This window comes from Vitis vinifera, chromosome 19, assembly GCF_030704535.1.
Source record: "Vitis vinifera cultivar Pinot Noir 40024 chromosome 19, ASM3070453v1".
Lineage (NCBI taxonomy): Eukaryota > Viridiplantae > Streptophyta > Magnoliopsida > Vitales > Vitaceae > Vitis > Vitis vinifera.
Genome location: NC_081823.1, coordinates 23,946,575 through 23,959,373, shown reverse-complemented (window position 1 = coordinate 23,959,373; position 12,799 = coordinate 23,946,575). Strand labels below are relative to the sequence as shown.

The 12,799-nt window shown below is 39.2% G+C and overlaps 1 protein-coding gene across 8 annotated transcripts in view; it reads left to right on the top strand.

Moving 5' to 3' along the window:
- Nucleotides 1-12,799, top strand: part of LOC100247369 (molybdenum cofactor sulfurase) — a 121,374-nt gene that overhangs the window by 43,605 nt on the left and 64,970 nt on the right. For all 8 annotated transcript variants that reach the window (XR_009465334.1, XM_059735667.1, XM_010646611.3 and 5 more), the window contains exon 12: nt 231-347. Coding sequence is in view for 7 of the 8 variants with exons in the window: in XM_059735667.1 (XP_059591650.1) it covers nt 231-347 (117 nt within the window). In the remaining variant the exon portion in view is untranslated. The remainder of the gene's footprint in view (nt 1-230; nt 348-12,799) is intronic.

Below are 12,799 nucleotides of genomic sequence, written 5' to 3'. Positions count from 1 at the left end.
ATTCCTCACTAAGCAGATCACCCAAATTGCAGCAAATGGAAAGCAAGCTTTAAGAAATATGGAATGTTCATCTTTTGGATGAGTTTAATAGAAGTGCTGCTTTATGCATAAGCATTTTCTGCTCCATGCAATCTATATTTCTGTGGTTCTTTAATATATTACTTCATAAAAAAAAAAAAAATGTGGTTTTACTAAAATCCCTAATATCTGTTTGAAATTTTCTGTTATAGAAGTTGTGCAATGAAATGGGGCCTATAGTAACTTTCAACTTGAAACGACCAGATGGTTCTTGGTTTGGATACCGTGAAGTGGAAAAATTGGCTTCTCTATCCAGAATTCAGCTACGGGTAAGCTTCCACATATCCTGAACTAGTTATATTTTCTTGTTTTAGATGGAATAGTCAGCATACTTCGACAAATGTTTATTTTAGATTTATTTTCATTTAGTTGTTTATTTGTTTGTCTGGGCATGACAAGTTGAAAATTTGTGTTTTCTCTATTGAGAATGTTAAATGCTGTTAGCTTATTCAACTGACTTATTAATTCTACTTGAATATGACATAACTTCTTCAAAGTCTATATATTTGATTTAATTTGCTTCATCACTTTCTCAACTCTTGTGATGCATGGACTCGTAAACAATGTAATCTTAAAGGAGTTTGTTGTTACAATTTAGAATTCATCTCTAGTTGAAGTTAGATCAATTTAGCAAAAAAGTATGGTTGAATGAGAGAAAGAAAAGAGCGCCTTATTCCTCAAGGAAAGAGCATATATATATATAAACTTTTACAAGATAAAACAAAGTGACTAAACTACCCCTTACCAAATAACTACTAATAACTCTTTAACACCCCCCCCCTCTTAAGCTAGGGCATATATATTATTAAGACCCAACTTGGAACACATAACAGAAAAAAGTTTTCTCCCTAAGGCTTTAGTAAACACGCCCAACTGATATTCAGACTTGAGGCAAGGAGTTAACACTTTTTTGCTGGTCATAATTTCTCTAATAAAATGGTAGTCCACTTCAATATGCCTGGTTCTTTCATGAAATATTGGGTTACCGGCAATGTGAATAGCAGTTTGATTATTACAATACATAGTCATGAGCTTTTAAAGAGAAAATCTAAGCTCCTATAACAGGTCCTGAATTTACATTAGCTCACACACTGTATATGCCATAGTCCTGTATTTTGCTTCAGCACTAGATCTAGCTATTACATTCTGCTTTTTACTCCTTCAAGTAACTAGATTACCACAGACCAAGGTACACCCATTGGTGGACCTCTTGTCAATTGAGGATCCTGTCCAGTCTGCATATGAAAAACTCACTACATCAAGGGTGGAGGTGGACCTTCTTCTATAGAGTACTCCCATACCTATAATACCTTTAAGATATCTTAGGATTCTACACACAACTTTCCAATGAATTTGCTTGGGTGGTTCCATGCAAGGATGAAAGTGTCGTGATTGATTGGCGAAATTTCACTGATATATTGTGTATTGGTAGCCTTCAACACGATAAGTGGGGGAGACATTTCAGGAGCATGATATTTCCATAAGATTGGCCATTTTTCACCAATGTATCAACGATACAATGATATTTTTGTGATATTTTGAACGACTCGTTGATAAATCGGCACCACATCATCCATTTTAGGTTTTTTTTTCAAAATTTTGAATTGGGCCCACTTCTCAACCTAGAATTCAGTGCACCCAACCCACATTCATGCTCAACTCAGCCTAGCACGCTTTACGTGCTTAATACATCTCATTAGCTCTTCAGTTTAAATACCCATTTTCGGTGTTATCACTTGTTGATGTGGATTACATCTCCCTTAAAAGAATAAATTGAAGTGAAAGTGGAGGCAAGGGTTTGAACCCTTGACTGCACAATTGTAAGATTACTCCATACCAACTAGCTAACTTTGTTTTTTAATACAAAATGAACATATGTTAATATATATTTACATTATAATCATTATATATATAAACCCTAAATATAAATATCTTAATACTTGTATGGGGAAATTTTAGAAGAATAAGTGGTATGGGGACAATCCGTTGGGTGTGTTTTTGCCTTCTTTATTTGATTTAACTAACTTCAAGGATGCATGAGTGGAGGATGTTTGAAATTCCATAGTTTTTTTTTGATAGGAAACCACACTAGAATATATTGATAGAAAAGAAGTACAAAAGGAGGATGAGAAATCCTCCCTCCAAAAGAAAACTAGACAACAAGAAAAAATAACAAAGCACTAGACCGTCCCAATGGAACTATTTGAACAACACACTGATAGCCAATCAAGTTGTAGTACGTTAAGGGGGGTGCCCTTAAAACCCGCTGAACAAAACGCCCAAAGGGACGCAAGGAAATGAATGGAATCCCAAAGATTCCCTGCATTCCTAGCCTTGTCCTCAAATATCCTAGCGTTTCTTTCACGCCACACAACCCAGATTAACGCTATACTCGCGTTTTGCCATAGAATTACCCCTCTCTTGGACTTGCCAAATCCTTTGTAATTGATGAACATCATGTCTGAAATGCTTTTCAGAGGAACCCAATCCATCTTGGCTAGCTGAAAAAGTCTGTGCCACAACCCCAACGTAACTGAGCAATGAAGGAAGAGATGATCTGCTGATTCTCCTTGTTCCATACACAACTTACATATGTCAGGGCTAATAGCTTTGTGGGGTCTCCTCAATTGTAGCAAGTCATTGGTATTCACCTTCTTATGTGCCACAAGCCAGATAAAGGCCTTAACTTTGAAAGGGACTTGAGATTTCCAAACAAACTTGGTGGGGAAAAATGGAGATGAATCAGGCATTTGGGACAGGGCTGTAAAGAAAGATTTGACTGTGAACAAACCTGAAGAACATAAGGACCATGATCTCGCGTCTGAAGTGGAAGTGGATAAGTTCATACAATCTAGAGAGTGCATGAGGCGCTCTAGATCTTCTATCTCAGAATCGGTTAGATTACGACGGAAATTAAAGTTCCATGAGAAAGGGCGAGACGAACCAAGGATTGAAGATATTGGAATATTTTTATCCATTACTACTCGAAATAGTCTTGGATATTGGTCTTTTAAAATTTGGTCCCCCCACCACAAATCTTCCCAAAAGCGAATTCTTTCCCCATCTCCTACGATAAACCGAGTATACTTGGAAAAATCCTGAAAGCCTTGTGCTATGGCCTTCCAAGGACAGCGGTGTGAGCATCTGACTATAGTATTGGCATCCCAACCATTTGAGTGTGTCCCGTATATGCTAAGAATGACTTGATGCCAAAGAGATGTACTCTCCCTAGGGAACCTCCACAACCATTTCCCTAGAAGAGCACGATTCCTTAAAGGAATCTTCCCAATCCCCGAACCTCCTATAATCCTCGGCTTGCATACTGCTTCCCACCTAACAAGATGATCTCTTTTACCTTCCCCAACCCCTGACCATAGAAAGTCCCTTTGTAACCTCTCTATTTTTGCAGCCACTGAAGCTGGAATCTTAAACAAAGAAAGGAAGTAGCTTGGGATATGGGAAAGGCAAGAGTGTAGGAGAGTTATCCTACCACCAAAAGATAAGTAAGCCTTTTGCCATCCGTCTAATCTCCTAGAGATTCTCTCAATCACTGGATCCCAAAATCCACAAGCAGTTGGGTTCCCTCCCAAAGGAAGACCCAGATAAAGAATAGGCCAATCTGAAGCCTTGCAATCAAGCAGCAACGCTAACCTAGAAAGATGATTCTGATCAAGGTTGATGCCAAAAAGATTACTCTTGTCAAGATTGACCTTAAGCCCAGAGATTTGACCAAACACTAACAATAAACTCTTAAGAGTTTGCACTTCTTCCTCTCTAGGGCTAGCAAATAGGATAGTATCATCTGCGAATTGCAGATGAGACACCCTACATCTATTTCTACCTACCCTGAAGCCCTCTAGAAAATTTCTTTCCTCAGTTTTCAACAGCATTCTACTCAACACATTTGCAACAATAGTGAATAGGAAAGGGGATAACGGGTCACCTTGTCTTAAACCTTTAGCTGCCTTGACCCATCCTTTAGCATTACCGTTCACTAGAATAGCATAAGAAACCGATGACAGACAACCTCTCATCCAACTCCTCCATCTAGGACTAAAACCCTTCTTCTCCAACACGTGATCTAAGAAATCCCATTTCACATGGTCATAAGCCTTTTCAAAGTCTATCTTGAACACAACTCCCTCCTCCCCTGATCGCTTTTTCTCATCCACAATCTCATTGGCTATAAGAACTGCATCCAGAATTTGTCTCCCTTGTACAAAGGCACCTTGAGTGGAGTGGATGGTCTCTTGTAGAACTCCTCTTAGACGCCCTGACAAAACTTTTGCTATTATCTTATATAGACAAGTGATCGGACTGATAGGTCTAAAATCCGAAATCTTCTTTGACTGACTCTTTTTAGGCAAAAGGACTATGAAGGAAGCATTAGTGTTTTGATTAATAATCCCACTGTTGTGAAACTCTGCAAACACCCTCACTAAGTCTTCCTTGATCACATCCCAACAGTCCTGAAATACTGCTATGGTGAAACCATCAAGCCCCGACGCCTTATCCCTATCTAACTGAAAGATGGCATTAAAGATCTCTGCTTCGGCAAAAGGGGAATCCAACCTAGATGCACTCTCTTCTGAAATAGGGGACCAATCAATACCTTCTACTCTCCATGACTCCCTAGGAGGACACGAGTAGAGCTTTTTGAAATATAGTAATATCTCCTCTGTGATGCTCTCGGAACTGTCCAACACCAAACCTCTTTCATTCTCCAAGAGTTTGATGAAGTTCTTGTTACGTCTCCCATTAGCCACTTTATGAAACAACTTTGAGTTACAATCCCCTTCCTTAACCCATTTTATCTTAGCTTTTTGTTTCCAATGAATTTCTTCCCTTAAAATTAGCTCCTCTAACTCCCCTTTTCTTATAGCTCTTTGAGCTGCAAGATCAGAAGAGAGAGCCCCTTCTTGTTTAATGGCATCTATGTTAGCTATTTCATCCGAAATGGTTTTTTTCCTTTCGTTAAGCATTCTAAAAGTATTCTTATTCCAAACTTTCAATTTTGCCTTAACAAATTGTAACTTCCTCATGAACTTGTGACCTTCCCAACCATTTCCTTCAAATTCTCTCCACCAACTGCTAAAGCTCTCTTTGAAATTATGATGTTGCAACCACATATTCTCAAACCTAAAAGGTGTTGGTCCCCACTTGAACGGATTAGTATCCAAGACAATCGGCCAGTGATCTGATGTCCATCTAGGAAGAACTTCTTGAAGGCTTTGAGGGAAGGAAAGCTCCACTCATTTGAATAGAGAAACCGATCCAATCTCTTGCACACCGGTAACTCCTGCATGTTTGACCAAGTAAAAGAGGCATTCCTTAATGGGGGATCATGTAATTCGCTTTCTCTTATAAAACCATCAAAATCCCTCATGCTGGAAGTGACTCTAGATCTCCCCAGTTTTTCTGATCTTCTCCTAATCACATTGAAGTCTCCTCCAACGCACCATGATGGATAAGTAAGACCAAAAAGGTCTGACAACTCCACCCAAAACTCCTTCCTAATTGATGGATTATTTGGACCATAGACTGCAGACAACCACAATGGTCCGCTTCCATCCAACAAGAACTTGATTGAGACGGAAAAGGAACCAATTACCACCTCCTCACCTCTCATTTTTTTTGAGTCCCAAATGATCAAAATCCCTCCTAAAGCCCTGCACGCCGGAAGAATAGCCCACTCCTTATTCCTGACCGACCAGACACTACCTACAAACCTTCTGTCGCACACCTCTCTTTTTGTTTCTTGAAACATCACTACATCCGGATTCTGAAGCCGCAGAAAATCCTTAACCACCCTCCTCTTTGTCCTAGAACCCAACCGCCTTATATTCCAACTTATGATCTTCATAAAAACACCTCACTGCCCCTAAAACCAGACCATCACCACCAAATCTCAATTGCCTATGGCAATTCTGTTCTTTCGTCTTGAGTACACCTTAATATCCAAGGAACTCAAGACTTCACAGACTTTAGCCATCTTGCTAGGGGAAAGACCTTCTATATGGAATCCACTCGTCTGGGAGAAATCTGAGACTCCCTTGCTTACTGCTCCCATAATAGGGACCCCATGAGGCGGCTGGAATTGGTCATATCATAGTTAAGGCTCTCTGACATCAGATTCATTCCAGCCATCTGGGACTCCACTCCAACATGATTAGGATTGCCAGCATACCCAAGACGATGATCCCCATCGTCTCTTTTTTTTTAAGCAATTTTCAGTTAACACTCGGTTTTTCATAGGAAACTGGGAATGAAAGGCTGAAATGGAAGAATCGGGTTCAAAAGGACTCTGGTGTGGAGGAGCCACACCAGAAAAGGGATATCGTAAAGGCAGAGAAGGCTGAGGAGAAAGATGAACAGAAACCTGGAAAGTTCCCACTTTCGTCAATCCGTAGTCCCCCCCAAAGATAAGCCCTTTTTCTCTGTTCTCGTGATAAGAAGGATGGTCCGCGACTGAAGAACCACTATGAGAATAACCCACAAAGCCCTTAACACCTTCTCCGTCTTCTCCTATAGCATTATTGCGCATTCTCTCCTTCTCTTTTGACATAAAAGGAACCCTAGGAGTATTCCTTTGTTCCTCGATTTCCTCCGTCGGTGTCATTCCTTCCTCGGAACCCCCTTGAAACAAAATAGATCCCACTTCGGCGCCTTCTTCCACTGAAAGAGAATCGCTACCTGTCGGCGATCTCTCAGTCGTAACTGGCTTTTCTCGGCTTCGATCTCCTTGTCGGCTTTCAGAGCTTGACGGAAGTAGGACATTCCACAACTTCTTTGAACCACGCATCACCGTGGGTTCCCTCCGTTGAAGTTCAGAGTCATCGTAACCTACCTTCGCCTTCCCCTTTGCAGCGTGAGAAGCCCTGTGTGTCGGGCCCTTCCACGATCTGTTTTGCTTACCCCCCGACTCTTGGCCCATCTGCTGGATCGGGCCTCTCCCAGGGGCTTCCCTCTTCCGGCCCACATCATTTTCTGACATAGGCCTGGGCTTACTGAAATATTGGGCCCTTGACAAATGTTTGGAGGCCCAGATCTCATCCATGAGATTTGACTGGGCTTTGACCTTGCCCTCCTGCTTTGGCCCAACACCACCTGCCTCCAGACTTTTAAATTTTGAATTAAAAGACGTAGGAGGCCAGCTGTTTCCCTCTTCTGTCCACTTCGTTCCACGTGTCCTCCCGGGAGCATTTCCAGCCTTTTGACCCTCTCTCCACTCGATCAGTCTGTCAACTGCCCCAGCCAAGGACACCTTTCCAGCCGTTGATCTATCTTCAACTTCCCTCCTTCTGCCAGCTATCCCTGAGTGAGCCTCAGCCAAATGCCGAGTTAACTCACCCATTTTTCTAGCCTGCATGCCATCTTCTTTCCCTACCACTGTAACTGAGACTGTGAAGTCCCAACCCCCGTCTACCACCTCAATCAAAGCGGGAAGCACCGATCTTTCTTTCATAACTACTCTCACCCTAGCTTTGCTTAGATAAAAAATTTTCAGTGTACGCCAATCTATCTCTGTCACCGTCCCCCATTGCTCCATGATTTTCTTCAAGTGAACGTCAGACCATAAATGGAATGGTAAACCCCTTAACTCAATCCAATCTTCCTTGAATTTCCCCTCTATTTCAGAGTTTTCCTTTGGCGACCATTTTCTCAACAGGACTGTATTTCCTCCTTTAATCTTGATGAACCTTGACTCGTGTAGTGTTACAGCCTCCTCTAAGGTTTCTACAAAAAACAATGCTTTTCCTCCGGCGAATGGAATCACTGTCACCACGCCTTTGTGCCCTAACCTTCTCGCCAAAGCCCGACCAACCTCGTCCCAGTTAACAGAATCATCTTGACATTCACACACCACGGCCCTCGCCCATCTCCCTACAGATACAAGGCCGCCTCTCCTCGGTCTTTCTTCACTGACTACATTCGCAAAGGACCGTTGCAAGGGACCCGCGAATTTGTGCAGATTCCTTCCTTCCCTGCTCTGCCTACCTTTATCGTCAAAACCCGAGGAGGGGACCACCAGCATTGAATACAACGCTTCCTTCAAAAGTTCCCATCCCCTGCCATTGTCCCCCTTAGGTATTACCAGAAAGGTTGACTTCCTTCTGGATGCAAATTCTGATAATCTTATACACCTGCCATGCTCGTTGAAGCCAACCTCCAATAGATGAACACTGTTCTTTCCTCTAAATTTTCTGTTGAAACCCATAACAATCTTCATCTCAATGGCCTTTGTCAATTGTCCTATCAACCAACTAACCTCTTCCTTCTCAAAACCAAGGACGAAGGCAAAGCCTTTACTGTGCTCTGTTATTGAACACCATCTTCCTCCGATTCCTCCCTCGAAGCTAACCCAGAATGTCTTCCTCTCCACTGAGACCTTCAAGGTCCTTCCCATACTTCTTTTCTTGCCTCTAACTGACCAATAATTATTAACAGCAGAATAACGAAGTACATAAGTATCCCTAAATACCAAATATGCAGTGATTCATTGAAGTTCTTAGCTTAACTCTTTTGGGCATCTCTGATTCCACAAATCCATCACTCACTTTTCTTTCGAACTAGCTATGGCAAATAAGAAGAAAAAAGATACACACAAAGGTTCATCTCCATTCACCATGTATCCTTCTAAAACTTTACCGTCCTCCTATTGCCCACAGGAAAAGAGACTCTACAATTGATAACCTCGCACACTTTATCCTTGCTTCACTAGACCTTTCAATGATTGGAAGGTGGATTGCATGATGAGATTTTTGGCATGTTTGCATGGGAAGAGTGTAAGGATGCGGAAGATACAATGCTTTGGAAAGAGAGTGACAAGTTTACAATTAAGTGTCTTTAGAATGCTTTAGAGTTAGGTGGTTTTGGGTTTTTTCTAATGAGGGGAATTTGGAATTCGTGGGTATAGTCTAAAGTTAGCTTTTTTATGTGGGGGGTAGCATGGGATAAAACTCTAACCTTGGATCAAGTTCACAGAAGAGGATGGTCTTTAGCAAATAGGTGTTACTTTTTCCAATTGCATGAAGAATCCAAAGGTCAACTCCTTATCCATTGTGAAAAGAAAAGGGATTTATGGGAGCTACTCTTTATGCTTTTTAAGGTGTCTTGGGTGCTTCCCTCGTTGGTTAGAGAGACAATTTTGGGGTGACATGGTTCTTTTGTGGGCAAAAAGCACAAGAAGGTTTCGGGTGCAGGCCCCTTATGCATCTTCTAGATGGTTTGGAAGGCAAAGAATAGAATTGCTTTCAATGACAAGGTGCTTTCAATCCAAAGGCTAAAAAGTGCTTTCATTTGCTTTCTTTGATCAGAGTCTAAGTTGTTTAGAGATGATTGCCCTCTACCTTTAGTGAGTTTCTTTGATTGGTTGAGCTCTTGTTGAGGCTCTACCCCTTTCTTTGGTAGATATTTCTCCTGTTTGAGCCTTTATGGTGGTGGGAGGTTTGTTTCTTGTATATTTTGGGCCGCTCTTTTGGCAACTCTTTTTAATACAGCTTTGCTTTCTTGTCTATTAAATAAATAAATTTTAATTATTGTATCTTTTGTGTAATAAATAAATACAAAATAAATATAAATTTATAAATAAAATTATCAACATTTAAAAAAAAAAAAAAAAAGTGATACATGTATCATCATTTCTTTTATATCACTAAATACATCTAAATTAGATAGATGTGTATAAAGTATGCTTTCAAGTTATGAATATTATTGTTGAATGTCACAACTTATATCATACATATATCAACTTCTTTAACAAAACAACCTTAATATGTTTATTATTTTTTTCTTTTATCATTTTTTGAAACCTTTCCCAACATTTCCATGAGTTTTGATCAATTTTTGTCCCACCAATATTTTATGTCAAAATATCCATTGATATTTCCTGATATGTCCATAAAATTGAGCTATCGACATATTCGCCAAAATCGATATTTTTATCCTTGCTTCCATGAACTGACTCACTATACTAACTAGAAACGTAATGTCAAGTCTAGTGGCTGTCAAATCAATGAGCTTGTTTGAAAGACTCCAATATCTTCTTTTATCTGAGAGCACAAGGCCATAATCTCCATCAAGATTCACATTTTTCTCCATAGGAGTATTAGTTGAACTTGGCTTTACTCCTAACATGTTGGTTTAATTAAGCAAATCTAATACATACTTCTTTTGGGACAAAATAATCTCATCTCTACCATGTGCAACTTTAAAGCCCAAGAAGTATCGCAATAATCCAAGATCCTTTGTCTAAAAGGTTTTTTTCAAGTAATCTTTTACTTCTTCAATACTTGTAATGTCACTACCAAAAACAATAATATCATCCACATATATAATGAGTATTACTATGTAAGTTTTCCTCTTGAGAATAAATACTGAGTGGTCAGAATTACATCTTCTAAAACCAAACGATAGAAGAATAGAACTCCATTTATCAAACAAAGCTCAAGGAGATTACTTTAATTCATAAATAGCCTTATTTAGTTTTCAGACTCAAACTCCTAACTCCCCCTAAGTAATAAACCCAAGTGCTTGTTCCATATAAACTTCCTCACTCAATTCACCATACAAGAATGCATTCTTCACATCTAATTGATGTAGACGCCACCCAAAATTAATAGTTAAGGAAATCAAAATATGTACTGGATTAAGACGAGCAACAAGAGAGAAAGTCTCAAAATAGTCCACACCATAAGTTTGAATATACCCCTTAGCAATTGATTGAGCCTTTAATCGTTCTATAGTCTCATCTAGATGATACTTAATAGTAAAAACCTAGCAACAACCTACAACATCCTCTCCTTGAGGGAAATTGACGAGTTCCCATGCACCTTTATTTAGGAGAGCATGCATCTCTTATTTCATGACCTTCTTCTATTTAGTATGGTTTAGAGCTTCTTGACAAGACTTAGAGATGGAAATAGAAGACAAGGCATGGGAAAAAGAGCAAAAAGTGGGGGAGAGGTTAGCAAAATATACATAATGAGTAAGAGGATGGTGAGTACGATCACATTTACCTTTCCTGAGTGCAATAGGGAGGTTTGACTTATTGAGAATTTAGGGAACAAAAATAGGTGGTGGTATAGGGTCATCCACTAACGAATTCGGAGGAGGTAGAGATTAAGTTTGATTTGCTTCACTGTCTCTAGCCAGTCTTTTCAGTTGATACAATTGTAATGATTTGTCAGTCTTAGATAGGGAAGTATCAATAATAGCAAGAAGAGGAAGAAACTTGGATTGAAATAAGTCATTTTCTAACTATAAAACATGATTAGAAAAATAAGACATGGTCTCAAAGAATGTTACATCAACACTAATAAAGTATTTGAAAGGTGAATCTCAATAATGGACTACACCTAGAGGGGAGGGGTGGGGGGTGGTGAATAGGTGTTTTTGAACTATAAAAAAATTTCCCAACAAAGATTACCTAACCTTAGGATTTTTCAATGTCAATAAACTTCTCTTCCAACAATTTTTCAACAAAGCATAGCATCCACAAGCAAGTATGTATGCACTAACACTCTCCCAACAATTTATAAATCCAATTCACATGCAAATGCTTCAACACTCTTCAAAATTTATTCAAAAGAACAATTATCTTTTTAACTCATTTCAGTTCACTACAAGATATCATTAACTAAAATGAACAGAAAAATAATTGAAGATATTTCCATGGATAATCACACTTATTTCAGCTCATATATTTTCCATTCAACATATATGCCCAAGTATCCAATGATATCAAGAATTGAAAATAAATCAAAGAGTAGAGTGAGAGAAAGAAACAATTGACATAGGATTTTAACGTGGAAAACTTCCAAAGAGATAAAAGACCACAGGCCTACTACCGATCAAAAACATCCACTATGAAGAATAAAAACTGAATACAAGGTTTTACCTAATTCAAGCCAACCAATCCTTCCCGGACCACTTAATCAGTACCTTCACTTTCAGCTTCTCACCTTCTTCTTTCAGAGCACACTTGGAGTCTGCATCAAGCTCGACCTCGACCTCTTCTTGAATTCACACAAGAAGAAAATGGGTTTTTGCACAAAACCAAGAGAATGAGAGATGGATGTTTCAAAAATCAACCCATATTCATTTTCAGAAAATCCATTAAAAAAAAAAAATTGGAAAACTTGGATGAGATTTTCTTAATAGGCAAACACCCTCAAAATGGTGAGGAAAGAAAAAACTCTCTCATGGTTGATGCAGTCACCCCTTCCAGAAATGGGAGAAATTTTATTTTAAATGAGAATGAAACCCTTAATCCAAGGGCTGAAAATTGATCTTAAAAACAGGTTAGTTGGATTGATCCATCCTTGCACCTGAATCGATTTAGAAACAGGGGAACAAAAGCCTTTCTACAAAAAAAATTCTCCCAGCTTTCTTAACTCTTTTAAAGATGAAAAATAGGGTTGATTCACATTCAATGACCACACACTTTACTACATACCTTGGTCTCTTAGCAAAGTCTTAATCTTCGAAGGTCAAGTAGTTCGAAGAGGAATTGGAAAACCGAGTTAGGGGACACTTGGGAATTTTGTTCGGAATTGTCATCCTAGCTAAACACTCATAGTATTTATAAGGCACAAGATTAAAATATTTGTATCCTTTCTAAATTCTAAAATATCATGCAAATACGCATTTGATAGATTGAGTATCAAACTCGTCTTTATTTGGAGAAAAATTATGAACAAAGCAAACACATCCAAAAACT